The 27,976-nt window shown below is 49.4% G+C and overlaps 3 protein-coding genes across 5 annotated transcripts; all 3 read right to left on the reverse strand.

Annotated features, from left to right (window-relative positions):
• Positions 1-543: 543 nt before the first annotated feature.
• LOC122688282 (protein FAM187B-like) lies at positions 544-914 on the reverse strand. The gene has a single exon (XM_043894181.1). The coding sequence runs from the start codon at positions 875-877 to the stop codon at positions 566-568; it is 312 nt and encodes a 103-aa protein (XP_043750116.1). The 5' UTR covers positions 878-914; the 3' UTR covers positions 544-565.
• Positions 544-27,765, reverse strand: LOC122687892 (lipolysis-stimulated lipoprotein receptor-like). 3 transcript variants are annotated; one of them, XM_043893634.1, is made up of 4 exons: positions 27,360-27,743; positions 25,348-25,692; positions 19,705-19,824; positions 544-953 (listed from the first exon to the last, which is right to left on the reverse strand). In XM_043893634.1, the coding sequence occupies exons 1-4, from the start codon at positions 27,595-27,597 to the stop codon at positions 919-921; spliced, it is 738 nt and encodes a 245-aa protein (XP_043749569.1). In that variant the 5' UTR covers positions 27,598-27,743; the 3' UTR covers positions 544-918. The 3 variants fall into 3 exon arrangements, with proteins under 3 accessions (XP_043749569.1, XP_043749566.1, XP_043749575.1); XM_043893631.1 differs by lacking the exon at positions 544-953 and adding an exon at positions 4,948-5,408 and having other exon boundaries at positions 27,360-27,765; XM_043893640.1 differs by lacking the exon at positions 544-953 and adding an exon at positions 16,123-16,274 and having other exon boundaries at positions 27,360-27,750.
• On the reverse strand, positions 11,013-13,401 carry LOC122688055 (protein FAM187B-like). Its single transcript, XM_043893870.1, has one exon. It carries the CDS (start codon positions 12,337-12,339, stop codon positions 11,623-11,625), a length of 717 nt encoding a protein of 238 aa, XP_043749805.1. The 5' UTR covers positions 12,340-13,401; the 3' UTR covers positions 11,013-11,622.
• Positions 27,766-27,976: the final 211 nt, after the last annotated feature.

Below are 27,976 nucleotides of genomic sequence, written 5' to 3' on the forward strand. Positions count from 1 at the left end.
CACCACTCTGGTGGCCCCTCTAACCTGGGGAGCTATGGTGAGGCCTGGAGGCCCCAGGTGCCACTGAGACGGTGGGGGAGGTGGGGTGCAAGGAATGGGCAAGGACACACAGCAGTCCAGTGCAGATCCGGGGGGTCTGGGGTGACCCACTCCCATCCCCCAGCCCTGCCCTTGTCCTTGGAGAGTGTGGTGAGTGAGGTGGCTACAGTTTACACACCCAGAGACTCACTCCCCAAATGGCCTCATTCCAGCCCTTCCTTCCTCCCCGTGAGGACCACAAGGCTTTAGACAGGCCACCTGGGTTTGAACTGGTGTCCCCCCACCCCCACCCCACGGGGACCAGACAGGAAGTCTAGCCTGTTTCCTCACCTGTGGCCCGGGGATTATGAATGAGTTAACAGAGCAGGACTTGGACCAGGGAGAGGTCAGTCGCCCTTAGCTTTGGCCCCGTGTCTGTTTTGGTCCACACACATTCAGAGTGAGGTGTGGGTAAGCCCAGGGCAGCAGGATGCGTGGAGCAATGAAGGCACAGGAGACCAGGTCTCCACGACCCAAAGGGCTAACTTTATTTCACCAACAACATCTTGTTTCTCTTCTGGCTCCGGGAAAAGCGGAACTGTTTGCGCAGACACCCCAGCAGAGTCAAGACCGTGCCCACGAGCATCATCACGCTCAGCCCCTTAAGGACAGAGTTGGCTTTTTCTTTCTGGGTCTCCTTTGCCTCTGGTTGTTGTTCAGACTTTCCTGGGCTTAGAAACTTCAGTGGATCCACATTGCTCTGGGAGTTGAATTGAGCCGTGAGCTCTTGCTGCACGAAGCACCTGTAAGTGGCCGGCTGGAAGACCCGCAGCCAGCTGCCGCCGTTGGAGGTGTCCATGATGGTGCTGACGCTCTTGCCGGAGAGCTGGTCCTTCCAGGTCAGGGAGAGGTTGTTCGCTTCCCAGAATACGGGCCTGCGAAGGATGACAAGGTCAGTTGCAAAACCCCAGAGAGGGGGAGGGCGGACCGACGTCTGAAAGGAGGTAGAGATGGCAGCACCCTTCTCCCTGGGAAGAGCAAACAGAGCATCCCCCTCCAAGGAGAGCTATGCAGCAAAGGACAAGGGGAAGGTGGGGGCAGGATGGGTGGGAGCTCTCAGAGCCCAGCCCCTTACTTCCCCGGGACCACTTAACTAAATGCCTCTATCTCTGTTTCTTCATCTGAAATCTGAGAGTGTCATGATTGCAGTGACCTCAGAGGGTTATTTGGAGGAATTAGCAAGACACTCCCTAATTGTGTGTGTACCTCTTTACCTGCCTGACCCTATTTCCTCTGCTCTCCCTCATTCACTCTGCCCCAGCCACACCTCCTAGAGGTTCCTCCAACGGCTGGGCACAGTCCTGCCCCGGGGTCTTTGCACTCAGCTTGGAATGCTCTCCAACGCACACAGCTCTCTTACCTCCTCTCAGCCTTGGCTGAATGGCACCTTCTCAGGAACGCTTTCTCTGCTCTCCTTATTTAAAACTTTCACCTCCCCCACTCCCACTCTCCCTCTATCACCTACTAAAATGCTGGGTTCTTAACCTTGTAAAAGCAATTATACTCCAATTAAAAAAAAAATGAAATACTGTGTGTTTCATTCATGTCATTGGTTTATCGCTGCATGAGACTAGGTATCTTTTTTGGTTTTGTTCTTCATTGCCTCTCTGGTGCCTAGAGTTTAGATCTTTGGTTTATAAATGCTCAGTGAAAAACATGATCAGTGAACACATGAATCAGGGATATAACACACCCATCGTGGCTGGGAAACAAAAGGGACAAGCAACAGACAATAAAGACAAGGTGAAAGATCATAAAAGCAATAGTAATACCTGTTAGTGTGTGGGACCCTGTCGTAAATGTCTTTACCGGCATTTGCTCTCTTAGGGATCACAATGACCCCGAGGCCAGGTCCCCCAAGACCTCTGTACTCCCCAAATTCATGTCCTAACTGGAACCTCAGAATGTGACCTTAGTTGAAAATAAGAGTTGTTGCAGTTGTAATTAGCTCAGATGAGGTCAGATGGGCATCGTGAAAGGGAAAGTCGCTCAGTCGAGTCCAACTCTGCGACTCCATGGACTGTAGCCTGCCAGGTGCCTCTGGCCATGGAATTCTCCAGGCCCCTCTGGAGTGCATAGCCATTCCCTTCTCCAGGGGATCTTCCCCACCCAGGTCTCCCGCATTGCAGGCAGATTCTCAGCCATTTGAGCCACCAGAATGGGAGTCAGGTGGGCCTTAAATCTACCAGTATAACCTGTATCCATGTAAGAAGAGAGAAGAGGCAGAGACACGAGACACATGGGGAGAACCCCAGCTGGTGACAGAGGCAGTCGCTGGGGGTGCGGTCACAAGTCAAGGCAGGCCAAGGACTGCGGCCACCCCCAGACACCAGAAAGAGGCGAGGAAGGGTCCCATCCAGCCTCTCAGAGGGTACGCGGCCCTGCTGACAGCTTGATCTGTCTGCAGAACTGGAAGAGAAGAATTCCCTGTTGGTTGAAGCCACCTGGTTGGTGGTGTTTTGTTACAGTGGTCGTAGCAAACGAATACAACCCATATTCTACAGATGGGGAAACTGAGGCCCAGAGAGGCCACAGGCTAAAGTCACACAGCAGGAAAGTGGCAGAGGCCGGGACAGTTAACCTCATATGAACTGCCCTTCCCCTCAGCTCCCTGGAGACATAGCAATTCTTGAAGCCTCAGTGACCTTTCTTTTCAAGTTCCCTGTGATGGGCACCCAGGTGCCCCTTACTTGGCAAATGACATGGAATAGGTGTGTGGATCTAGATGGAAGGAGGAGTCACATGTACGTTCACATTTCTGAATTGTGGGCTTTTTTTTTTTTTTTTTTAAGGAAGCAGGTGTTACTTTTATACTTCAAGGAGGAGGAAGAAAGGAGAAAGGGAGACAAAAAGATATGAGAGAGAGAAAAAGAGAAAGAAAAAGCTGGCATAAAACTCAGCATTAAAAAAACTAAGATCATGGCATCTGGTCCTATCACTTCATGGCAAATAGAAGGGGAAAAAGTGGAAGCGGTGACAAATTTTATTTTCTTGAGCTCCAAATCACTGAGGGCGGTGACTGCAGCCATGAATTTAAAAGACACTTGCTCCTTGGAAGAAAAGCTATGACAAACCTAGACAGAATATTAAAAAAGAGACATGACTTTGCCAACAAAGGTCTGTATAGTCAAAGCTAGGGTTTTTCCAGTAGTCATGTATGGGATGTGAGAGTTGGACCATAAATAAGACTGAGCACTGAAGAATTGATGCTTTTGAACTGTGGTGCTGGAGAAGACTCTTGAGAGTCCTTTGGACAGCAAGGAGATAAAACCAGTCCATCCTAAAGGAAATCAACTCTGAATATTCATTGGAAAGACTGATGCTGAAGCTGAAGCTCCAATACTTTGGCCACCTTAGAGACAACTCACTGGAAAAGACTGATGCTGGGAAAGATTGAAGGCAGGAGGAGAATGGGGTGACAGAGGATGAGATGGTTGGATGGCATCACCGACTTGATGAACATGAGCCTGAGCAAACTCTGGGAGATGGTGAAGGACAGGGACGCCTGCAGTCCATGGGGTTGCAAAGAGTTGGACATAACTTAGTGACTGGACAATGACAACACAAGTCACAACTGGGATGACCAAAGGAAAGAAAACCAGGTGGAGGCAATGAAGCCAGATTTCACAGAGCCAGTAGTTGTAGAGCCCTCAAGAGGTTGCTCAGGCTCCCAACTTGCAAGGAAAGGGTTGCCACTGGCCAGTGGGGGAGAAGGGCAAGGGGGTCCCCATGGACAAGTATGTGTCATAAGGTCTGTGCTGCCACCTCTCACCATGGATTCCCCCAGGCATTCCTCTGAGCTGTAGTTTCCTCATCTATGAATGAGCCTTCTTGGAGTTCACAGCTCCCTGGGTGAGGGAAGAAGAATGGCAGAGGATGTGGTTTAAGAAGAATGTTTGCCTAGGGACCAGCTTATAGGGTAAGCGCTGCACTGTGCGTGGTTGCAGTTCTTATTGTTGGGGTAGTGGCAGTTAGTCGTTTAGTCACGTCTGACTTTGCAACCCCATGGACTGTAGCCCGCCAGGCTCCTCTGTCCATGGAATCCTCCAGGCAAGAATACTGGAGTGTGTAGCCATTCCCTTCTCCAGGGTATCTTCCCCACCCTGGGATCAAACTCAGGTCTCCTGCATTGTATGCTGATATTTTACCATCCGAGCCACCAGGGAAGCAGGTGGGCAGGGAAAAACGTGAAGAGGGAAAGATTTCCCAGGGGCTCCAGGCAGGAACCCTTAAGAAGGAATGGCAACCCACTGCAATATCCTTGCCTGGGAAATCCCATGAACAGAGGAGCCTGGTGGGCTACAGTCCATGGAGTTGCAAAGAGTCGAACACGACTTAGTGACTCAACTACTACCACGAGGCGGGAAGACAGAACAAGAATGGGAGCTCCCAGGGACACAGGTCATGATAGGCATCCATCTTCTCGTCCTAGGCTTGATGATCATTCCACATGAGTTTGAGGACTCAAGAGTCTCACAGCTCCCTGAGCTACCTGCCTCACAGCTCCATCACTTGCCTGAACTTCTCCCGTTCCAACCCTGACCACCCTGGTCCATCTCCCCGCCTGGACTAGGGGCTTCCTAAGGACCAGCGCAGCAGCAGCAAGGACCAGATGTGCAGCTACCTGATGACCACCACATCCACAGCACCACCCCGTGCAGACTGGGCCTAGAGTCAGCCGAGTGCTCCCGGGTACTAGCTGTCCTCATTCTATCTGTGTGTGGCTCAGTGGACACCAAGAGGAATATCCAAAGAAGCCCAAGGAGAGAGACTGCGGTGCTGATTAGTGACATAGAATCCCTCTCTCTGCGCAGATTAACCACAAAGGCTCCCAGATGGGGAGAGCCTGGCAAGGGGCCAAGGGCAGGGCTGGTACCGATTCCGTCACCTGTAGATAGATCCTAAGGGGCAGGTGAGCGACGCAGATCCCATTTTGTTTCTAAGCTGGAAGTTGTCAAAAATGATATATTTCATATCTATGAGGGTACATGGGATGTGGCAGGTTTCCACCTGCATCTCAGGCCTCAAGCGGCTGGACCACAGCTTTACATCTCCCAGATAGAGCCAGCAGGGCATCGGGTTTTCCGGGGACTCTTGGATGTAGCAGTACCCCAGGCGTTTGCGTTCCCCTGGCACCCCACAGCGGTTACAGTCCTGCCAGGGCTCCCAGTGGGTGAAGATGAGCTGCTTGCTCCCCAGACTCAGGCTCTCATTCTGCAGGGGCTTTTGGTCCAAATCTTTGTGTGTAATATGTAGGCTGACGACATCTTGGAAGTCAATTTCATACTGCACCACTTTCTTGCCATCCTTGTCGTTGCAGTGATAAAAGCCTGTATGGAAGGGTAGTGGATTTGTAATGAAGAGGCTGCCATTGGGCATTATTTCCATGTTGAGATTAGTAGTGGAATTGCTGACCCAGGTGGTCTTGAATGGCAAGAAGAATTGCCACTGTGCCCCAGGGGCATTGCACTGCAGGATGATATCATTGTTTGAGAGCAGGGCCAGTTGACAGTGCTTGCGATTAGGACAGCTGATAGAAAAGGACGACTCCTGGACCGGGAGAGCAAAGCAAAGCAACAGCCACAAGGTGGTCAGCATGGTGGACTGGGGCTGTGGAAGTGGGCCGGGCCCCACCCTAGACATTGTGACATCATCCATGGACCTCAGGCTTCAGCCCTGATGGCAGGAACAACTGTAGAAGAACATCCCGTGGGGTGTGAGGTCACAATTCCCACATTTGTCCTGTGACAAGTTAGCAATCCTATTTCATTTCTCTTCCAAGCCTTCCACTCTGCTGGGGTAGAAGGACACAACTTGTCTATTCAGGATTTTCTCTATCACCTCCCTATCTTGGTGTTATGAACATTCAACACATTTTTTTTCTGAACACATGTACTTTGTTCAGGGTCTTCCCTGGTGGCTCAGGCAGTAAAGAATTTGCCTGTAATGCAAGAGACCTGGGTTCAGTCTCTGGGTTGGGAAGATCCCCTGGATAAGGGAATGGCAACCCACTCCAGTATTCTAGCCTGGAGAATCCCATGGACAGAGGAGCCTGGCAAGCTACAGTCCATGGGGTTGCAAAGAGTCAGACATGACTAAGCGACTAAGCACACAGGCCTGCTAGTATGTTCTGGGCACACTTGCGAGTGCTGAGAATGGAGAGGTGAATAAATCCTCTCTGGTTCCCTTCTGACCTCCTACCTTTCCCCACCCAACTGCTCCAGCCATGCTGGTCTCCTGACTGTCCTCTGAATATACCAGGCAAGCAAAGAGCCCCTGCCTTAGGATCATTGCACATGCTGGTCCTCCCACAGATATCTGCAAGACTCAACTCATTTTAAACAAATATATTTTTTTCTTGGTGGCCCCTTTCCCAGATTCTTTCCTAAACTCCTCAGCCAAAAATAAATAAATATTGAAAATCAAAATCACCAACAGAAACACAAAAATGCCAAAAACATGGCACTAAATAGACCATGAAGAGGACCATACTTGCTAACACAGTCTGGAAACTGAAACCAGAAGGCAGAGTGTCACCTTGGGTGGCCTTGGCTGGGAATGTGCATTGTTGTGTGACTCAATTTTCTTGCCACTCTGTGCATGTCTGCAAATGAATATGACTGTGGGTACCAACTTGGGGGTTACAAACAAATTTTAGTGAGTAGGTGAATTCACAAGTGTGGAATCCTTGAATGATGATGATCAGTTCAATTCAGTTCAGTCGCTCAGTCATGTCCGACCGTTTGCAACCCCATGGACAACAGCACGCCGGGCTTCCCTGTCCATCACCAACTCCTACAGCTTGCTCAAACTCATATCCATCAAGTCAGTGATGCCCTCCAAATATCTTGTCCTCTGTTGTCCCCTTCTCCTGACTTCAATCTTTCCCAGCATCAGGGTCTTTTCTAATTAGTCAGCTCTTTGCATCAGGTGGCCAAAGTACTGGAGCCTCAACTTCAGCATCAGTCCTTCCAATGAATATTCAGGATTGATTTCCTTGCAGTCCAAGGGACTCTCAAGAGTCTTCTCCAACACCACAGCTCAAAAGCATCAATTCTTTGGCGCTCAGCCTTCCTTATGGTCCAACTGTCACATCCATACATGACTACTGGAAAAACCGTATCTTTGACTAGAAGAATCTTTGTTGGCAAAGTAATGTCTTTGCTTTTTAATATGCTGTCTAGGTTGGTCATAGCTTTTCTTCCAAGGAGCAAGCATCTTTTAATTTCATGGCCACAGTCACCATCTGCAGTGAGTTTGGAGCCCATGAAAATAAAGCCTTTCACTGTTTCCATTGTTTCCCCATCTATTTGCCATGAAATGATTGAACCGGATGCCATGATCTTAGTTTTTTGAATGTTGAGTTTTAAGCTTAAGATTTTTCATTCTCCTCTTTCACTTTCTTTAAGAGGCTCTTTAGTTCCTCTTTGCTTTCTGCCATAAGGGTGGTGTCATCTGCACATCTGAGGTTATTGATATTTCTCCCAGCAATCTTGATTCCAGCTTGTGCTTCAACCAGCCGAGCATTTTGCATGATGCACTCTGCATATAAGTTAAATAAACAGGGTGACAATATACAGCCTTGATGTACTCCTTTCCCAGTTTGGAACCAGTCCATTGTTCCATGTCCAGTTCTAACTGTTGCTTCTTGATTTGCATATAGGTTTCTCAGGAGGCAGGTAAGGTGGTCTGGTATCTCATTTCTTTAAGAATTTTCCAGTTTGTTGTGATCCTCACAGTCAAAGGCTTTAGTGAAATCAATGAAGCAGAGGTAGATGTTTTTCTGGAACTCTTTTGCTTTTTCTTTGATCCAACAGATGTTGGCAATTTGATCTCTGGTTCCTCTGCTTTTTCTAAATCTAGCTTGTACAACTGGAAGTTCTCAGTTCACATACTGTTGAAACCTGGTTTGGAGAATTTTGAGCATTACTTTGCTAGCGTGTGAGATGAGTGCAATTCTGCGGTAGTTTGAACATTCTTTGGCATTGCCTTTCCTTGGTATTGGAATGAAAACTGACCTTTTCCAGTCCTGTGGCCACTGCCAAGTTTTCCATATTTGCTGGCATATTGAGTGCAGCACTTTCACAGCATCATCTTTCAGGATTTGAAATAGCTCAACTGGAATTCCATCACCTCCACTAGCTTTGTTCATAATGATGCTTCCTAAGGCCCATTTGACTTCGCATTCCAGGATGTCTGGCTCTAGGTGAGTGATCACACCATCATGGTTATCTGGGCCATTAAGTTCTCTTTTGTATAGTTCTTCTGTGTATTCCTGCCACCTCTTCTTAATATCTTCTGCTTCTGTTATGTCCATATCATTTCTGTCCTTTATTGGACCCATCTTTGCATGAAATGTTCCCTTGGTATCTTTAATTTTCTTGAAGAGATCTCTAGTCTTTCCCATCCTACTATTTTCCTCTATTTCTTTGCATTGTTCCCTTAGGAAGCCTTTCTTATCTCTCCTTGCTATTCTTTGGAAGACTGCATTCAGATGGGTATGTCTTTCCTTTTCTCCTTTGTCTTTTGCTTTTCTGTTCTTTTCTCAGCTATTTGTAAGGCCTCCTCAGACAGCCATTTTGCCTTTTTGAGTTTCTTTTTCTTGGGGATGGTTTTGATCACTGTCTCCTGTACAATGTGACAAACTTCCATCCACAGTTCTTTAGGCACTCTGTCTATCAGATCTAATCCCCTGAATCTATTTGTTACTTCCACTGTATAATCATTAGGGATTTGATTTAGGTCATATCTTAATGGCCTAGTGGTTTTCCCTACTTTCTTCAATTTAAGTCTGAATTTTGCAATAAGGACTTCATGATCTGAGCCACAGTCAGTTCCCAGTCTTGGTTTTTCTGACTGTATACAGGTTCTCCATCTTTGATTGCAAAGAATATAATCAATCTGATTTTGGTATTGACCATCTGGTGATGTCCATGTGTAGAGTTGTCTCTTGTGTTGTTGGAAGAGGGTGTTTTCTATGACCAAAGCATTCTCTTGGCAAAACTCTGTTAGCCTTTGCCCTGCTTCATTTTGTACTCCAAGGCCAAACTTGCCTGTCACTCCAGGTTATCTCTTGACTTCCTACTTTTGCATTCCAGTCCCAATGATGAAAAGGACACCTTTTTTAGGTATTAGTTCTAGAAGGCCTTGTAGGTCTTTATAGAACCATTCAACTTCCGCTTCTTTGGCGTTAGTGGTTGAGGCATATACTTGGATTACTGTAATATTGAATGGTTTGCCTTGGAAACAGAGATCATTCTGTCATTTTTGAGACTGCATCCAAGTATGCATTTTGGACTCTTTTGTTGACTATGAGGGCTACTCCATTTCTTCTAAGGAATTCTTGCCCACAGTATGTAATGGTTATCTGAATTAAATTCGCCCATTCCAGTCCATTTTAGTTCACTAATTTCTAAAATATCAGTGTTCACTTTTGCCATCTCCTGTTTGACCTCTTCTAATTTACCTTGGTTCATGGACTTAACATTCCAGGTTCCTATGTAATATTGTTCTTACAGCATCAGATTTTACTTTTCACCACTAGCCACATCCACAACTAGGTATTGTTTCTGCTTTGGCTCAGCCCCTTCATTTCTTCTGGAGCTATTTCTCTGCTCTTTTCCAGTTAGTATATTGGGCACCTACTGACCTAGAGAGTTCATCTTTCAGTATCATATCTTTTTGCCTTTTCATAGTGTTCACGGGGTTCTCAAGGCAAGAATGCGGAAGTGGTTTGCCATTCCCTTCTCCAATGGGCCACATTTTGTCAGAACTTTCCACCATGACCCGTCCATCTCGGGTGGCCCTATATGGCATAGCTCATAGTTTCATTGAGTTAGACAAACAAAACCTCGTGCATACCAGGACCAAGGGAAAGGGGCAGTGACCCCCACGAGAGACTGAGCCAGACCTGCCGTTGAGTGTTTGAGTGTCTCTTGCTGAGGCATGGGTCAGCAGTGACCTGCCGCTGGGATAGGGGCTCTGGCTGCAGCAGACCTGGGAGGCATGGCGTGTGGCGTAAGTCCTCTTGGAGGAGGCTGCCATTAGTGCCACTGTACAGCCACCAAGCAGACAGCCCACAAACTGGAGAACATTTATATCAAAGAAGTTCTCACACTGTTGCAAAAGTTCTAGGTTCCACAACGTATTTCTCAACCTGGCGATCTGGAAAAGGGACTCAGAAACCCTAGGGAAGCAGACCCTTAGAGAGCACAACAAAACCTCGTGCGCACCAGGACCCAGGAGAAAGGAGCAGTGACCCCAAAAGAGACTGAGCCAGACCTGCCTGTGAATGAATGTCCAGGAGCCTCTGGCGGAGGTGTGGGTTGACAGTGGCCTGCCGCAGGGTCAGGGGCACTGACTACAACAGTCCTGGGAGCTGCGGCATGCTGGCATAAATCCTTCTGAAGAAGGTAGCTATTACTGCCATCACCCCTACCATAGTTTGGCCAGAGAAGGGAACACAGTCCCACCCATCAGCAGAAAATTGGGTTAAAGATTTACTGAGCATGGCCCTGCCCACCAGAGCCAGACCCAGTTTCACCCACAGCCAGTCCCTCCCATCCCATGGGGTCGAAAAGAGTCAGACAGGACTGAGTGACCTTCACTCAGTCCTTCCCACCAGGAGGCTTTCACAAGCCTCTTATCCTCATCCATCAGAGGGCAGACAGAATGAAAACCACAATCACAGAAAACTAACCAAGCAATGCCAAATATATTTTTATATACAAGTAATTAGAAAATGAAATGTAAAAGATGCAACTTGCATGAACAAATCAAATACAAGGAACAGATATAATAAAATACATGTAAAACCTCTACATTAATAACTACTTGTTATTGGGAGAAATAAAAGAAAGCCTAAATAATGGAAGTGTTTACAATGTTCATGGATTGGAAGACTAAATATTGTAATATATTGATTTTATCTTTAGATTCAATGATGTGCCAATTAAAAAAAAAAAAAAGAAGTCTTTTGGATGGAAACCACAAGCTGATTTCAATTTTTTTTTTTAATAAAAAGTCAAGAATAACCAAGACAATCTTGAAGAACAAAGCTGAAAAATCTATACTACTGATATCATGGCTTATTATAAAGGTATAATAATTAAGTTACTGTAGCATTGGTACGAGGATGGATAGACAAATTGTATCAGTCAGAGTCTAGTGAGGAGATAGAAATCACAGTAAAGTCTATGTTGGCATGAGCATGGGCCAGAATGTCTTGGTTTCTAGGTTTCGTATTTGGTCTACCCATGAATAACAGGTGCCTATGAGGGCAGGGATTAGGTCTTTGTTGGTCACCACTGTGTCCCCAACATCACCTGCCTAGGATGTGGCTCAGAAGTCACAGTTGGGGATTCTTGATGAATGAACATCTGAACAAGCCAGTGAAGAGATCCCTTCCTGCACAAATTGACCTTGAAGGCTTATGGGATGGAAGACAGACCCTGCTTTTCTACTGGAGTGTAACCCCTGGCCGAGGTGAACACAGGAAACAAAGCCTGGGTGGGGGTCAAAGGCAGGGCTGACGCCTGGGTCCAGTCACCTGTAGATGGACGCCAAGGGGCAGGTGAGCTGCATGTTGTTGGTTGACTGGCCCAACTTGGAAATGTCAAAGGTGAAGAACGGCTGGATGATCTCCTTACTCTGGTTGCAGGGTACAAGGCAGGCATCCACCTGCATCTCAGGCCTCAAGCGGCTGGACCACAGCCTCACATCTCCCAGATAGAGCCAGCAGGGCATCGGGTTTTCCAGGGACTCTTGGATGTAGCAGTACCCCAGGCGTTTGCGTTCACCTGGCACCCCACAGCGGTTACAGTCCTGCCAGGGCTCCCAGTGGGTGAAGATGATCTCCTGTCTACCCAAACTCAGGCTCTGATTCTGCAGATGGTTTTGGCCTAGTCCTTTGTGGGTAATATGTAGCGTGGTGACATCTTGGAAGTCTATCTCATATTCTACCACAAGGGCTGTGTTACTGTCCTCACAGCGATAGAGGCCTGTCTGGGAGGGCTGAGGTTTGTTCAGTTGGAGGCTGCCCCCAGGCAGTTTCTTTATGTTAGGCAGTGAGGAGACCAAAAAGGGATCTTCCCCCTGAAAGGAGGAAAAGTACCAGGATGCCTTGAGATGGTCACACTGCAGGACAACATCATTGCCTGAGAGCAGGGCCTGCTGGCAGAGACTCTTATAGGCACAGGTGACTAATAGCTGGGCACACAGAATAGGGAGAAAAAGGCTAAGCAGCCACAAGGTGGTCAGCATGGCTATCTACATACAGACTACAGAAGGAAGCTGGGAACCACGGCGACATTGTGAAGTCACCCACAGAACTCAGGCATCATCCCTGGGCAGTGGAATGGACCCTGACCCACTGCACTTCCAGGACTCTAATTCAGTTCACATCATCAAATACCTTAGGGTCAAAAACTAAAATGACCACAAAAGCTGGGCAGGAAACATGAGTGAACCTATGTCAGAACAAGTGAACTAAAAAGTCAAATTATTTATCCTTCACCTACTCACTCAATAGACAATGATGGAATGGGTCAAAATGCATAATTGAGAAATCACTGGTTTCCTGTTTCGTAAATTGGGAGGGTTCCTTAATTAGCACCAAATCAGTTCCTTGAGGGGCTTCCCTGATGGCTCAGCAGTAAAGAATCTGTCTGAAATGCAGGAGACATCAGTTTGATCCCTGGGTGGGGAAGATCCCCTGAAGGAGGACATGGCAACCCACTCCAGTATTCTTGCCTGAAGGATCCCATGGACAGAGGAGCCTGGCGGGCTACAGTCCAAGGGGTTGCAAAGAGTCCGATATGACTGAAGCGACTGAGCATGCACCCACAGCTCCTTGAGGGTGGGGAACTTCCCAAATCTTTGTTCACTGTGGCTTATGTCTTCACTCTCCAGGAGTTATCCCCTTTTTCATTATCCTCCTCGAGTACATCTCAGGTGGCACTGGAAGACATGCCCTCCTTGGCACATGAGTTTCTCAGCCTATTTTCTTTGTCCCAAAGTGTGGGACCTAAGAATTCTTACAAGCCTCCAGTCAACTCCATGTGTTCTGTTCAGGATGTTCCTCATCTCTCACTGCATGTAACTTAGACTCTATCAGGCATCCAGCGAAAGCCAGATTCTAACCCATTTTGTCTGCCTCAGACTATCCTACATGTTTCCTGGGAGTACCTCAATTTATTTACAGATAGTAACAATGGTTGAAAGTGAAAAGTGAAAGCAAAACTCGCTCAATTGTGTCCGACTCTTTGCAACCCCATGGACTATAAGTCGATGGAATTCTCCAGGCCAGAATACTGGAGTGGGTAGGCTTTCCCTTCTCCAGGGGATCTTCCCAACCTAGTGATCAAACCCAGGTCTCCCTCACTGCAGGTGGATTCTTTACCAGTTGAGCCACAAGGGAAGCCCAAGAATACTGGAATGGGTAGCCTATCCCTTCTCCAGTGGATCTTCCTGACCCAGGAATCGAACCAGGGTCTCCTGCATTGCAGGTGGATTCTTTACCAACTGAGCTATGAAGGAAGTTCAACACAACAATGGTTAATAATGATTTAATTGGTACTAATCCTTTATTTTTATCTTAGACAAAAGCTAGGTTCTAATTGGACTTTGCCTCTTAAAGTCTTCCCAATTTGGGGCCAACTTTGGTCAACGTTCACTTCTAGTGTCCTGCATTTCAACTGCTTCCCCTAAAGCTGCACATTATCAACAAGTATGTTATCTGCTTCCCAAAGTATCTCTCCATCCTTCTGGTTTCAAATAAGTTTTCTTGTTCCCTTTGCATAGTATCTAAGCCAATGGCATGTGTTTTTATTTTTTATTACATCAGCACCCCACTCTTGATTCTAATTTCTGTTATCACTCCAGATAGGCTATTTGATATTATAATACTTCACCCAAATCTCAATGACTTACAATCATTTACTTCTCATTCATGCTCCATTCCCTTGTGAGTTGACATTATAATCACTCGGGCACACAGGATGATTGAGCAACAGCCATCGCAAACATCTCCAGTTTTACGCCAGAGGAGGAAAAAAGATAGCTCTGTACTATTTCATACCCATAATTAAATGCTCTAGCCTTCAGTGACACGTCATTCGCTCACAGACCATTGGCCAGAAATGATTACATGGCACCAGCATTTCCCAACACAGGAAATGAAATTCTGCTATGTCCAGGACACATTTAGTAAATGGCCATCAGCAATATCTACTACAAGGAGTCTTCTCTTATGTGCTATGCTGTGCTAAGTCACTAAGTCGTGTCTGACTCTTTGTGGCCCTAGGGACTATAGCCTGCCAGGCTCCTCTGTCCATGGGATTCTCCAGGCAAGAATACTGGAGTGGGCTGCCAATCATAAAATTAATGTTGTTGTTATTCAGTCACGAAGTCGTGTCCAACTCTTTGTGACCCCATGAATTGCAGCATACCAGGCATCCCTGTTCTTCACTATCTCCTGGGGTTTGTTCAAACTCATGTCCATTGAGTTGGTGATGCTATCCAACTATCTCATCCTCTGTCATCCCCATCTCCTCCTGCCCTCAATCATTCCCAGCATCAAGGTCTTTTCCAATGAGTCGGCTCTGGCTCTTTGCATCAGGCGGCCAAACTATTGGAGCTTCAGCATCAGTCCTTCCAATGAATGTCCAGGGTTGATTTCTTTAGGATTAACTGGTTTGATCTTTTTGCAGTCCAAGGGACTCTCAAGAGTCTTCTCCAACACCACAGTTCAAAAGCATCAATTCTTTGGCGCTCAGATTTCTTTATAGTTCAACTCTCACATCCATACATGACCACTGGAAAAACCATAGCCTTGACTAGAAAGACCTTTGTTGGCAAAGTGATGTATCCAGTTTCTAATATGCTATCTAGGTTTGTCATAGCTTTCCTTCCAAGGAGCAGGGGTCTTTTCATTTCATAAAGTTAATGCCATTCCCCAAATCCTCCCATCAGATCTCTCCTCAAGTTCTGTTGGCTAGAATTAGGTCCCATGTACAGATCCAAATCTGTCTCTGAGAGGAAAGAAAATTTCTATGATTGGCTTAAGACCATGAGAATTTGTTCTCCAGGATTAGCAAAGTGTAACCTTCAGAATTTTCCATCACAAACTGCACTTGTTTTAAAGCTTTCAAGAGATTATTGATGTCAAATTCTTGGAACAGCTGGGTCTGGATTACTTAGATGGTGGTTAATTAGTAGGAATGTGGCCAAGTGGTTTCAGTCCCAGGCTCTGGGATCAGTTTTTCATTTCTTGATTCATCTTTTATTAGAATAATCCATGCTCAGCAACTTTACCTTCTTTGCCTGGCATATCCATTTATTCCATAAATAAATATTGCTTACTCATCTTGCACCAGGCACTAAGGATTCAGGCTAAGTCCCTGGCCTCTTGGAGCTTACATTCTAGTGAAGAAGGTATTAACTGGGATAAGTTTAGACATGCTGTGTAACAGAAGAATTCTGGGATCTCAGTGGCTTAACACATTTTTTTCTCTTTTTTGCTCATCCTATATGTCCAGTGTGGGTTGGTAGAGAATTCCACTCCACACAGTTGCTTCAAATACCATGGCCAATGGAGGCTGCACCATCTGTAGCATCATTAGCTGCTATGGAATGGGAAGAGAGGGAAGTGAGTTACACACTGGCACTTAAACACTTTGACCTGGGAGGGATCTACATTACTTCTGTCTGCAGGCCATGAAAAATGAATCACATAGCTCCACCTAACTGTAAAGGGCCTGAGAAATGTAGGGGACCATGTGGAATATTTGCTGAGCAATATTATCTTTACCTGGGGGAAAAATAGATGGTAACAAGTAAATGACGAATATAACATCAGGTCATGGCAAGTGCTTTGAAGGAAAACAAAGTAGGGAGAAGGACAGAGAGAGACTTTGATGAGCGGAATCATGTCCTCCCCGATTCGTATTTGGAATCCCTAACCCCAATACCTTAGAATGCGTCTTATTTGGAAATAGAGCCTTTAAAGAGGTAATTAGGTTTATTTATTTAACAACAATCTATTTATTGATTGGCCGTGCTGGGTCTTGGTAGCTGCACACGGGCTTTCTCTAGTTGCGGTAAGCAGGTTCTCCTCTCCAGCTGCGATGCATGGGCTTCCCATTATGGTGGCTTCTCTTGTTCAGAGCACAGACACTAGGGTGCCCTGGTTTCAGCAGCTGCAGAGAATGGGCTTAGTAGTTGTGGTTCAAGGGCTCCAGAGTACAGCCTCAGTAGTGGTGATAACATGGGCTGGCTTAGTTGTCCTGGGGCACATGGAAGGAATCTTCCTGGACCAGAAATCAAACCCATGTTCCCTGCACTGGTAGGTGGATTCTTAACCACTGGACCACCAGAGAAGTCCCCAGGGACTTGATTTCACCAGGGAAGTCCAAGGTAATTAGGTTTAAATGCAGTTGTTAGGGTGGGCCTTAATCCAATATGAGTGGTGTCATTTTAAGAAGGTGGCTTCCCTGGTGGTGCTAGTGGCAAAGAACTTTCCTGCCAAGGCAGGAGAAGAAAGAGACACAGGTTCAGTCCCTGGGTCTGGAAGATTCCCTGGAGGACGGCATGGCAATCCACTCCAGTATTCTTGCCTGGAGAATCCCAAAGACAGAGGAGCCTGGCAGGCAACAGTCCATAGGGTCGCAAAGAGTTGGACAGGACTGAAGCAGCTGAGTATGCACGCATGCACACCTCATAAGAAGAGAAGATTAAGACACAAACAACACAGACGGAAGGAGGGCCATGTGAGGACAGGGTAAGAACAAGGGCGCTGGAGCGGCGAGTGGCGGCTGTGCGGCACTGGAGGGGCAAGGGGCCGAGAGGAGAGAGCTCACGTCCAAGATCACAGAAACCCCAGGACGACGGTCGGCGCTGAGTAAAGGCATCAGAGGGCAGACAGACAGAAATCACAATCACAGAAGACTAACCAGTCTGATCACATGGACCACAGCCTTGTCTAACTCAATGAAGCTACGAGCCATGTGTGTAGGGCCACCCAAGACAGACGGGTCATGGTGGAGAGTTCTGACAAAACGTGGTCCACTGGAGAAGGGAATGGTAAACCACTTCAGTATCCTTGCCTTGAGAACCCCATGAACAGTATGAAAAGGCAAACAGATAGGACACTGAAAGATGAACTCCCCAGGTCGGAAGGTGCCCAACATGCTACTGGAGATCAGTGGAGAAATAACTCCAGAAAGAATGAAGAGACGGAGCCAAAGGAAAAACAACACCCTGTTGTGAATGTGACTGGTGATGGAAGCAAGGTCTCATGCTATAAAGAGCAATATTGCGTAGGAACCTGGAATGTTACGTCCATGAATCAAGGCAAACTGGAAGTGATCAAACAGGAGATGGCAAGAGTGAACGTCAACATTTTAGGAATCAGCAAATTAAAATGGACTGGAATGGGTGAATTTAACTCAGATGACCATCATGTCTACTACTGTGGGCAAGAATCCCTTAGAAGAAATGGAGTAGTCGTCATAGTCAAAGAGAGTCTGAAATGCAGTACTTGGGCGCAATATCAAAAATAACAGAATGATCTCTGTTCGTTTCCAAGGCAAACCATTCAATATCACGGTAATCCAAGTCTATGCCCCAACCAGTAATGCTGAACAAGTTGAAGTTGAATGATTCTATGAAGACCTACAAGACCTTTTAGAACTAACACCCAAAAAAGATATCCTTTTCATTATAGGGGCCTGGAATGCAAAAGTAGGAAGTCAAGAAACACCTGGAGTAATAGGGAAATTTGGCCTTGGAGTACAGAATGAAGCAAGGCAAAGGCTCATATAATTTTGCCATGAGAATGCAATGATCATAGCAAACACCCTCTTCCAACAACATAAGAGACAACTCTACACATGGGCATCACCAGATGGTCAATACCAAAATCAGACTGATTATATTCTTTGCAGTCAAAGATGGAGAAGCTCTATACAGTCAGCAAAACGAAGACCGGGAGCTGACTATGGCTTAGATCAGTTCAGTTCACTCGCTCAGTCATGTCCAATTCCTTGCAACACCATGAACCGTAGCACGCCGGGCCTCCCTGTCCATCACTAACTCCCAGAGTTTACCCAAACTCATGTCCATTGAGTCGATGATGTCATCTAACCATCTCATCCTCTGTTGTCCCCTTCTCCTCCCGCCTTCAATCCTTCCCAGCACGCCTGGGCCGTACATCAGCACCCCATGCCGCCTGCCCCCTGGAGGGGGGTCCAGCAGGTAGACTGGTGGTTCTCAAAGTGTGGTCCCATCCCGGAGGCCAAGCCATGTTCCTGATAACGAAGCCACTGCCCTTTCTACTCTCCTTCAGTAGAGATACAGCAGAGCTTTCCTGAGGCTCCACCACGTGTGATGATGTCAATCGCTCTGATGGTAATACTTGTGTGCCAGTTTCAATTTCTAATATGTTGCTGCTGCTGCTGCTGCTAAGTAACCTCAGTCGTATCCGACTCTTTGCGACCCCACAGACGGCAGCCCACCAGGCTCCGCTGTCCCTGGGATTCTCCAGGCAAGAACACTGGAGTGGGTTGCCACTTCCTTCTCCAGTGCATGAAAGTGAAAAGCGACAGTGAAGTCGCTCAGCTGTATCCAACTCTTAGTGACATCATGGATTGCAGCCCACCAGGCTCCTTCGTCCATGGGATTTTCCAGGCAAGAGTTACTGGAGTGGGGTGCCATTGCTTCTCTGTCTAATATGTTAAGCAACTGTAAATGTAACCCACAAAAACTCAAACCTTCTTTGAAATCCTCAGTAATCTGAGTGTAACTGGCTCCTGAGACTAAATTTTGAGACATGCTGAGACTGCATTTTACAGAAGAACACGCGCGAGTTCTGTGGGCCCTGGGTGCATGCATTCTGTCACCCAGACGTGAACTCTCGTCACGTGACCTGAGCACCCTGGGGCGTGGTCCCCATCATGTGGGCTCGTTCTCACGTGTGCCACCTTGCATCACGCGTGTGATGATGGCAATGTGTGGCCCGACAGCATGTCACATATAGCACGTTCCACATGGGACTATATGTGTCCACCGAGAACAGAGCATCTGGCTAACAGCAGCATCCCTTCCACACGTGGCGGGGGGGCCTCACAGCAGGACAGGGGCTGCTGGCGGGTATCCCAGCCCACTCCTGGGCACGTGGGGGGAGGGCTTGCTTGAGGGGAGCACTAACTATGCAAGCCACACAGCACCATCCCAGCAGGGCAGAGGGACCGCGGGGTGAGATGTGGCCTTAGGTTGGGGAGGGGGCGCAGCTGAAGCGGCCTCTCGATTACACGCACCATCACCCCTCCGGGCTCAATGCCCATCACTCTGACCATTTCTGTGCTTTTAAAAACTGAGACCAGGTAGGGGCAGAGGTCCCATTCCTCTCCACTCTTGGTTTGGCTCTGGCTTATTTAAGATGCTGCGGGGCTGGGAGGGGGTCCCTGTCTGAGGTGCAGGGTACAGAGAAGCCCAAATGACTGGTGGTGCTGTGAGGGGAGAGCGAAGCAGGCGACAGAGCCCAGAGAGAGGGCTGGAGGGCAGAGGGCGGACACACAGAAGTAGCAGGAGAGGCCCATCCCCAGCCTGTCCCTCAGGACCCAGACTCACCCAGGACGATGAGCTCTGCGTAGGCCTCGTTGTTCCCCTGGAGGTCCTGGGCCGAGACCACGGAGCAGTAGTACACGCCGCTGTCCCCCCAGGCTGTCTGGTCAAAGGTCAGGTCAGCATCTGCAGCAGGGGGCACACGGGTGAGGGCCATGTGTGGGAGGGGCGCCTGGGGGGGAAGGGGGCTGGGGATTCAATCCCTCATCCTGAGGGCCTGACACCTCTCAGGCTCTGTTCTAAACTGTCACATGGGGAACTTCAGTCTGTGAGGTGGGACTGTTATCTTTCCTGTCTTGGAGAGAAGAGCAGTCTGCTGAAATTACTGATGAGCTGTAGAGCTGTGGCGAAAACAGGAGTGGTGGGCCGGGATGGTCTGACCCCACTCAGCTATGGCCTCCACACACCCCCATCCCTCTCCCTTCCCCTCCCCATCCCACCTCTCAGAACAAAAGTCACCCCCCTGACTCGACCCGATGTGGAGCCTAGGACAGACCCAGGGTAAGGAGGCAAAGATAAACAGGCCAGATTCCAGGAAGCAGGAGACTCCCGCACCCAGCAGAAGGCAGGGGTGTGAGGGAGAGACTTAGACCGGTTCCCTCCTCCATCCAGCTATCAGTCCACACATTCCAGGTCAAGGCCCAGGGCTGGGGACGCTCCCGTGACACAGCCCCAGGCAAGGAGCCTGTTAATGACAGCGATAATGAAAGTCTTTCTGTACATCCATTTCCTCTCTACTCCTCAGGCCCTAATTAGTTACATCCCTCAGCCATTCTGCAGGGTGGGGCCCGCTGGGCAACTCCACCTTGGGCCTGTGGAGCACTGGAGGTCGGAACAGGCCAGAGACGTCCTCACAGAGCATCCTCACAGCCCTCCTCCCCACCTGCTCTGGCTCCGGGGGACCTACCCACCACCTGCCCCACGGACCACCAGCCCTTCCCCAGGGTGGCTCAGAGGGCAGCCACTGTGTGTGCCTCACTGCAGTACCCAGGAGGGAAAGAACCAGAGCCTTCTTCCTGCTTTGGAAAGAAGACCTCACATCCATAGTAAAACCTCCTTCCAGGGCCTATCGCCACCATTCCAAGGGCTTCCCCGGTGGCTTAGCGATCAAGAATCCGCCTGCCAGTGCAGGAGATAAAGGTTCGATCCCTGCGTCGGGTAGATCCCCTGGCGAAGGAAAAGGCAACCCACTCCCGATTTCTTGCCTGGGAAATCCCATGGACAGAGGAGCCTGGTGGGTTACAGTCCATGGGGTGGCAAAAAGGTTGGACACAACTTAGTGACTGAACAACAATGACGGCACACCGTTCCAGCACCTCACCCGGGCCCACAAGGCCTTTGGAGCCTTCTGACCACTGGTTACCACACCAGCCCCCTGCATACCGTCCTCCTCTACTGGCCAGACCCCAGACACAATGGCCTGCTCATTGTCCCCCACGATGTGCTGGGCTCACCCCACTTTGGCGTGCACCCCGGCTGTTCCTCTGGCCTGACTCTCTGTTCTCCGACCCTCACAGGGCTGGTTCCACCCCGCCTGGCACAGCTCCCCTGCCCTACTGCCAAATTCTATCAGCCTACTTAGGGGCTGACTGGCCGTGAGCCCATCCCCAGGGGAAGGGAGGCTCCAGGCAAGCAGAACCTGGAGTCCCCAGGCCCTGGTCAGTATCTGGAAACCAGCCCCTTTCCTCCTCACACTGACTTTCCTCAGCGTTCTGGACACGTGGCTGTCCTCAAGTAGGCACATGATACAGTCATTCAGTATTTGACGCACTCAATGCATCTGATGTTTCAGGCAGTATCTGAAGTACTGCCATACTAGAGAGCAACAGTTCTCAAAAGTGCTCCGTGGAGCCTTGGGTTCCCCAAGACGTTTTCACAGGGGGTCCCTGAGGTCCAAGTTATTTTCACTATAATAGTAAGATATTTGCCTTTTTCACTTAATCTCATGAGTGTAGTGTGGAGTTTTCCACAGGTTACAAGCACATGTTATCACAATATACTGAATGCAGAAGCTGCTTTGAGAATCCAGCTTCTATGCAGCCAGACTGTAAGGAGACGTGCAAAAATATAAAAGCAACGCCATACATTTTCATTAAGGTTTTTTTGTTTGGGGAATTATGGTTATTTTCTCATAAAAGTATGTTATTTAGACCAATCTATAGTTTATTAGGGCTTCCCAGGTGGCGCGAGTGGTAAAGAACCCACCTGCCAACGCAGGAGACAAGAGATATGAGTTCCATCCTTAAGTCAGGAAGATCCCCTGGAGGAGGGCATGGCAACCCATTCCAGTATTCTTGCCTGGAGCATCCCACAGACAGAGAAGCCTGGTGGGCTACAGTCCAGAGGGTTGCAAAGAGCGGAACACTTCGCACAGCTCGTGAAGCGGCTTAGAACAGCATGCATACTTTGTTATCATCATTAAATAATTTTTTTAATTTCTCAATTTTCTAGCTGCAAAAACAAAGTTCTTTGAGGACCTCAGTAAGTGTGTAAAGTGACCCTAAGACCCGCATGTTTGAGAACCACTGCTCTAGAGGACAGCTAGGAATCCCCGCCCAGACAGGGCTCAAGCTTCTAACTGGAAAGAGAGACAAAAAATTTAAACATATTGTGCTTCAGATGGTGATAAGCAGCACAGAACTCAGACGGGAAGTGCCTCTGTCGTGGAGGTGGCGACTGAGTTTAAAGTAACAGGAAGGTAGGGTGACCTTGGGCACTGACGCGCTCCTTTATGGTCAAGCATCCAGCCCCCAGTAATTGATTTTTCACTATGTGTTAGGTCCCTTTGTATATATTCTTTCATGGAATCATCCTAAAACTCTAACCTACATTCTCCCAAATCCTCTGAATTCTCTGTAACACCCTCTTGGCCCATCGTGTATTCCACTTGTATCTTTGAATCAGACTCTGAACGCATCTCTCTAAAACCAGAACCCTAGACCAGGGCCCTGCCCAAAGCTGGAGTGGGGCTTGAAGGCAGCCCCTGCCACCTCCAAGAGCTCCTAGGCCTGAAGCTGAAATCTGGTCCTGTGGGCTGGATCTGGGCCTCAATGCGTTTTGTTTGGCCTATACTATGTTTTCAAAACTCACGAAAAACATGGCTTTCCGGCTTCTTTTGATCCGTTCTAAGGCCTGAGTTCACCTCCTTCCCCCCGGCCGCACCCTGTTCCCAGTCTGGGTCTGGTCCTGACATCACCTGGGCTGGGCATTGCTCGAATTGTTTTAGATAGAGGGAGAAAATGCCAGGTCTCCAGCTGGGCACAGGAGCTGGGCTTCCCTCCACCTCCCTGGGCCTCTGGTTCCTCATCCGCACACAGCAGAGGCGGCCCTCGTGATCTCAGAGGTCCCACAAGCTCTCAGGTCCAGCGTTACCAAGTGGGGGTGCACACGGTTCCCAAGCAGCCTGAAGAGGTAGAAATAGGGCCCCGATCCAGGCGCCGAAGAATGGAAGTGGAAGCGGAACCACCTAAGCGGAGGCACACCACTCTGACTTCCCCAGGACGACTTTCACTTTTAAAACCTGGGTGGCTGGTGAGCCTAGGAACAGCGAAGGCCATTCTGCTTTTCTCCATCCTCAAAGCTGAAATGGAGGAAGCTCCCGTGGCTACTGGGCTTCCTGAAGGGACATACACACAATGGATGTTTATAAATCATGGCCTGTATCAAACCCGGGCCCAGGTCAAGACAACTTGAAAACCCAGGACCTGTGGGCCTCTGGAGAAGGAAGAATTTGCCCCAGATGGAGCCGGAAGGTCACTACAATGACGGACTCAGCAAAGGGGACATGATTCCAGCCAGCCTTCAAGGGCACTCTCAGCAGGGGAGTTGTCCTGACAGTGCTGTCCGGTCATACCTGATCCAGGCTGGAGAAGCCCCTGGATTATGGGGTAGGGGCCTATACAGGCTGAACACCACCCGCCCCCACCCCCGCCGAAAGTCTATTATCCACAGGAACAGCTGCCCAAGGAAATTCAGGGCCAGCAGGGCTAGTCCCTCCCTGAAACAAGACTGAGAGGCTGGGTCCCTGCCCATGGTCCAGACAGAGACAGAAGGGGTGTGCTCTGGGGCCTGGGCCCCTGGGCTCTGCAAAGGGATGCCCCCTTCCCTCCTCTGCCCCCCTGCCAATGATTAAAACACTCATCCTTCATCCCTTGCCCGCTGTTGCCCATCACCCTCCTCTATGCCCCCTGGATTCTGTAGGGCCCAGTCCCAGTTCCTCGTCAAATTATATTCACCACAGTCTTGAGTCATGATCACATATCACCCAGGTGGGTTTTCTTTGGAGCACTCTGCGGCACCTTCTAAAATCCTGTTACTCTTTTGCTGCTTATTTGTTGCCTATTTGATCCCACAGAGGTATCACCTCCTTGAGGGCAGGGATCACCTGTCCTGATCACCTCTCTAGCCCCAGCAACTACCATAGCTTCTGGTGCTTAGAAGATGCCCAATAAAGGCCAAGTGAATGGATCAATGAATGAATGACTTCCCCACCCCTAACCTGGTCCCAAGAGGCACCTCCTATGAGCAGGTAGCATGACGGTGAAGGACAAGTGCTAGGTTCAAATCCCAGTGCCAGCCCTTTACTGTGTGTGCACCAAGATGAACTGTTTGATCTCCCTGTGACTCAGTTGTCCTGAGTGTAATATGGGCATAAAGCACCTGGCAAGATGTAGGCTTTCTCCACTAATATCCCTCACTCCTTCAGTTCACTCCTGTTACCTCCTCCAGGTGGGTTCTTTGCTGACCTTTCTGGGCAAGCAGAGGGGTTATTAGCTTGGAGACTAGGCCCCAAAGGGCTGACTTATAATCCCACTAGCTGCGTGACCCTGTGCAAGTCACTTTAACTCTCTGGGTCTTTGTAAAGTGACAGCAACAGAAGCTACTTACTCCATTATTATCATCTGAATGAGCTAATTCACATCAACCTGGATTAGAGCCTGGCACACAGGAGCCCTCTTATAGGTTATTAGTTACACGCGTGCGTTTGTGCTAACTCGCGTCCTGCTCTCTGTGACCTATGGACTGTAGCCCGCCAGGCTCCCCTGTCCACGGGATTCTCCAGGCAATACTGGAATGGGCTGCCATGCCCTCCTCCAGGAGATCTTCCCGAGCCAGGGATTGAACCCACGTCTGCTGTAGCTCCTGCATTGCAGGTGGATTCTTTACCACTGAGCCACCAGGCAAGCCCCTGTTACCATGTAAATTTTACTTATTGTTGCTGATGTTACAAGTATTATTATAGAACCCCTGCCCCTCTCTCCATTACCCACTTTTCTTTACCTTTAAGCACTTGAAAGTACGTGTTTATTATTGTTGTTCAGTTGCTAAGTCGTGTCTGACTCTTTTTTGACACCATGACCATAGCCTGTCAGGCTTGTGTTTGCCTTATTTGTCTGTCTCACTGGAATTCAAGCTCCAGGAGGGAAGGCCTTTGATAATTTTGTTTACTGCTCTATTTCCAGGACCTCAAGTCGTACCTGGTATACGTTAGGTGCTCGATAAATCTTTGCTGTTAAATAAAGGGATGGATGGATGGGTAGAAGGAAAAGAATCCATCCCTCGGCCAGTGCTTTCAGACACCTATGCTGATAAACCTCTGAGAGGGAGCCTACACCACCACTCAGGCCCACCCCGTCCAATCCCGCGTACTTCCTGTGATGGTGATCCTTCGGCCCTGATAGTAGTCTCCCAGGGTCACGGCATTGCCCTGCTTGGTGGCCACAACCCTGACGGTGCGTGCGCTGTCCTGGCACTCCACGTAGGGGTTGTAGCCTGGGTTACCAGCCGCCAGCTGGGCGTTGAGCTGGTTATCAACACTGGCAGGAGAGAAGGCATCAGCGATGCGGTCCCGGCAGAAAGACTTGTACTTCCAGATCACGATGGGCACTGTGGTGGTCGCAGTCGACTGGTAGGTGCAGGGCAGGGTCACGGGTTGGAATAGGCTCACCACGTGGTAGGGGTCTGACACAGTCACCTGGATGGCGCTGGTGGGGGCTGAGGACAAGAAGAGAGTCAGCAGAGGGACAGCTGTGAGCGCAAGGAAGTACTTCAGCAGGAAGGAGCCACATCACTTGTCACATCACCAACATTTACAAGTGTAAGGTTTTAGAGAGTGCCGGGCACACACTGTTCCTTAATCCCCAAGGCAGCTCTGATAATCATGCCCATTAAGAGACCCAGGGGTTGAAGTGGCCACTGCAAGGTCACACAGCCTGATTCCTTGGAACATCCTGACCATTCCTCTAACCAGAGTGCAGCCTCTGAACTGCTTCCAGTCCCCTCTTCCCTTGGCCACCCTCTCATGGAAAGGGTTCTGGCCTGTACAGACAAGCCCTAATGCCCCCCCCAAAAGCCCACAGTGCTCGAGGCCCACCTTTTCAAAAACAACCAAGTGTTCCAAGTTACTCCAGGTTTTGTGAATTGGGGGTGGGGAGGGCCGGGGGATTCTGGAGTTGTTTGGATTGCTTCGCCATATAGTATCTAAATCCCCAGTTACGTCACCACCAGCCTTTCACCTTGCCCTACCCAAAGCCATCTCAAATGAATATGCCAAAAGTGTTAGGGGAAGCACACTGATTGAAACCGCCCACCCTGGCCAGGCACCATAGTAACTATTTGCATGAGTTGTTTTATGACAGGAGATCCTGATAAGGAATACGGAACTAGTAAGCCACCACCAGCCTGAAGAGTTCAGCAAAGGTCGATAGGAGACACCGCATGTCCGTCCACTTCCCAGAATCCCTCTTGCTAGCATCCATTGGCTGAGCGATGCGTGCGCCACCAGGAAAGACTCTGAATTAGAATGATTGGCCAAAGACCACCCGGAAACTAATCCCATCACCATAAAACCCAAGACTGCGAGCCAGGCGGCAGAGCAGTGCTCCTGGGTTCCCCTACCCTCCTGCTCTCCACCCCGGTGCCCTTTCCCAATAAAATCTCTTGCTTTGTCAGCACATGTGTCTCCTCGGACAATTCATTTCCGAGTGTTAGACAAGAGCCCAGTTTCAGGCCCTGGAAGGGGTCCCCCTTCCTGCAACAAAAGTGCTTGCTAAAAGATAAAAGTCCCCCTGAAACCCCCTGCCCAAACAAACATCAGATCCAGCAGAAGATGGTTTCTAAGTTAGTTCATAAGTCCGTTTCACCAGACTCTTAACGCAGATATTCTTACGACATGACTGGGTTAGGGAGTGGGGAATTTTCAATACCGCACCCACACGACGCCTGGGCGCTGCTTCTTGATCTCACCCCCTAGGAATCGTCCGATCCAGCCCTCAGGTGCCTTCTCCCTGTTACCCCAAGACTCAGAAATCCCGACCTGCTACCGAGTCCTCACCCCCGCCTTTCTCAGTGACCGGGTGGTCCTTCACCCCTACCCCACAAAGGGTCCCATTCTCCCTGCGGCTCCCGGGTTCGCTGTCCCGGGAGTTTCACTTCCTGTTGTCTCTGAACAAGGGCGGGGGAGCGCTCTCAGGCACGAACAGAGAATTCCTCTCTCTCTGGCGCACAGGGATCTCCGGAGACCTTGGGGATCAGGAGGTCTTAATCTCTGCGCCCCCCCTCCCCCAGTTCTCCTGCCTCCGGGGCGCTGTAGAACTCCAGGCATCGCCCTTCTAGAGCGCCCTCCCGGCGTCCCGCAGCACCAGGGGCCCCGCGCTCCGTACCTGTGCACAAGGTGCTCAGAAAAAGCCACCCGAAGACGACCGCGCCCCAGCTCAGGGCACGCGGGCAGGACTCCAGTCCCCCGGAGAACTGGCGGGCCAAAGGCGCCATCGCTGCCGTCTGGGCGCGTCGCGCCCGCGCGTCCCCTCCCTGGTACCGGGAGGGTAGGGGGCGCGGCGCCCACCAAGACTGGGAGGGGTGCCTGCTCCTCCCCTTCCCGCTTCCGCTCCTTGTCTCCATTCCAAGCCCACTCTACCCTATTCTAGGATTTTAACTAGAGGAAACCTCGTGGATGAAGAGCACGCGTCCAGCTTGCGGGGAGAAACTTGCTTGTCCCACTGTGGCTCTGCGAGCCACTCCACCCCCCCGTGCCTCCGGGGAATGGATCGGCCCAGGTACACAGGGTGAGAGCGGAGGGCAGGGCTAGGGGGTGGGCGGCGGGGAGGGGCTCCCCCACCTCCCTCCCCGGAAGTGGGCTGACCCAGGTGCGCTCCGGCCCAGAGGGTTGGAACCAAGTGACCAGCCCGCCGGGAGGGCAGTAGAAGACCAGGGATCGCGGTCCGGCCCTCTCCTGCTTCGGTCACGCCGAGCAGAGTGTGAATCACGAGAACAGAGACTC

Source organism: Cervus elaphus, chromosome 4 (genome assembly GCF_910594005.1).
Source record: "Cervus elaphus chromosome 4, mCerEla1.1, whole genome shotgun sequence".
NCBI classification, from domain to species: domain Eukaryota; kingdom Metazoa; phylum Chordata; class Mammalia; order Artiodactyla; family Cervidae; genus Cervus; species Cervus elaphus.

What these genes read in the sequence shown, in the direction of transcription:
- LOC122688282 (XM_043894181.1), bottom strand. Translation starts at nt 877, where the DNA reads ATGGACACCTCCAACGGCGGCAGCTGGCTGCGGGTCTTCCAGCCGGCC.
- LOC122688055 (XM_043893870.1), bottom strand. Translation starts at nt 12,339, where the DNA reads ATGCTGACCACCTTGTGGCTGCTTAGCCTTTTTCTCCCTATTCTGTGT.
- LOC122687892 (XM_043893631.1), bottom strand. Translation starts at nt 27,597, where the DNA reads ATGGAGACAAGGAGCGGAAGCGGGAAGGGGAGGAGCAGGCACCCCTCC. An exon ending in AAGGATCACCATCACAGGAA is followed by an intron (nt 19,825 to 25,347) that starts GTACGCGGGATT and finishes CCCCTGCTGCAG; the next exon opens with ATGCTGACCTGACCTTTGAC. An exon ending in CGCAGAGCTCATCGTCCTGG is followed by an intron (nt 5,409 to 19,704) that starts GTGAGTCTGGGT and finishes CCTTCCATACAG; the next exon opens with GCTTTTATCACTGCAACGAC.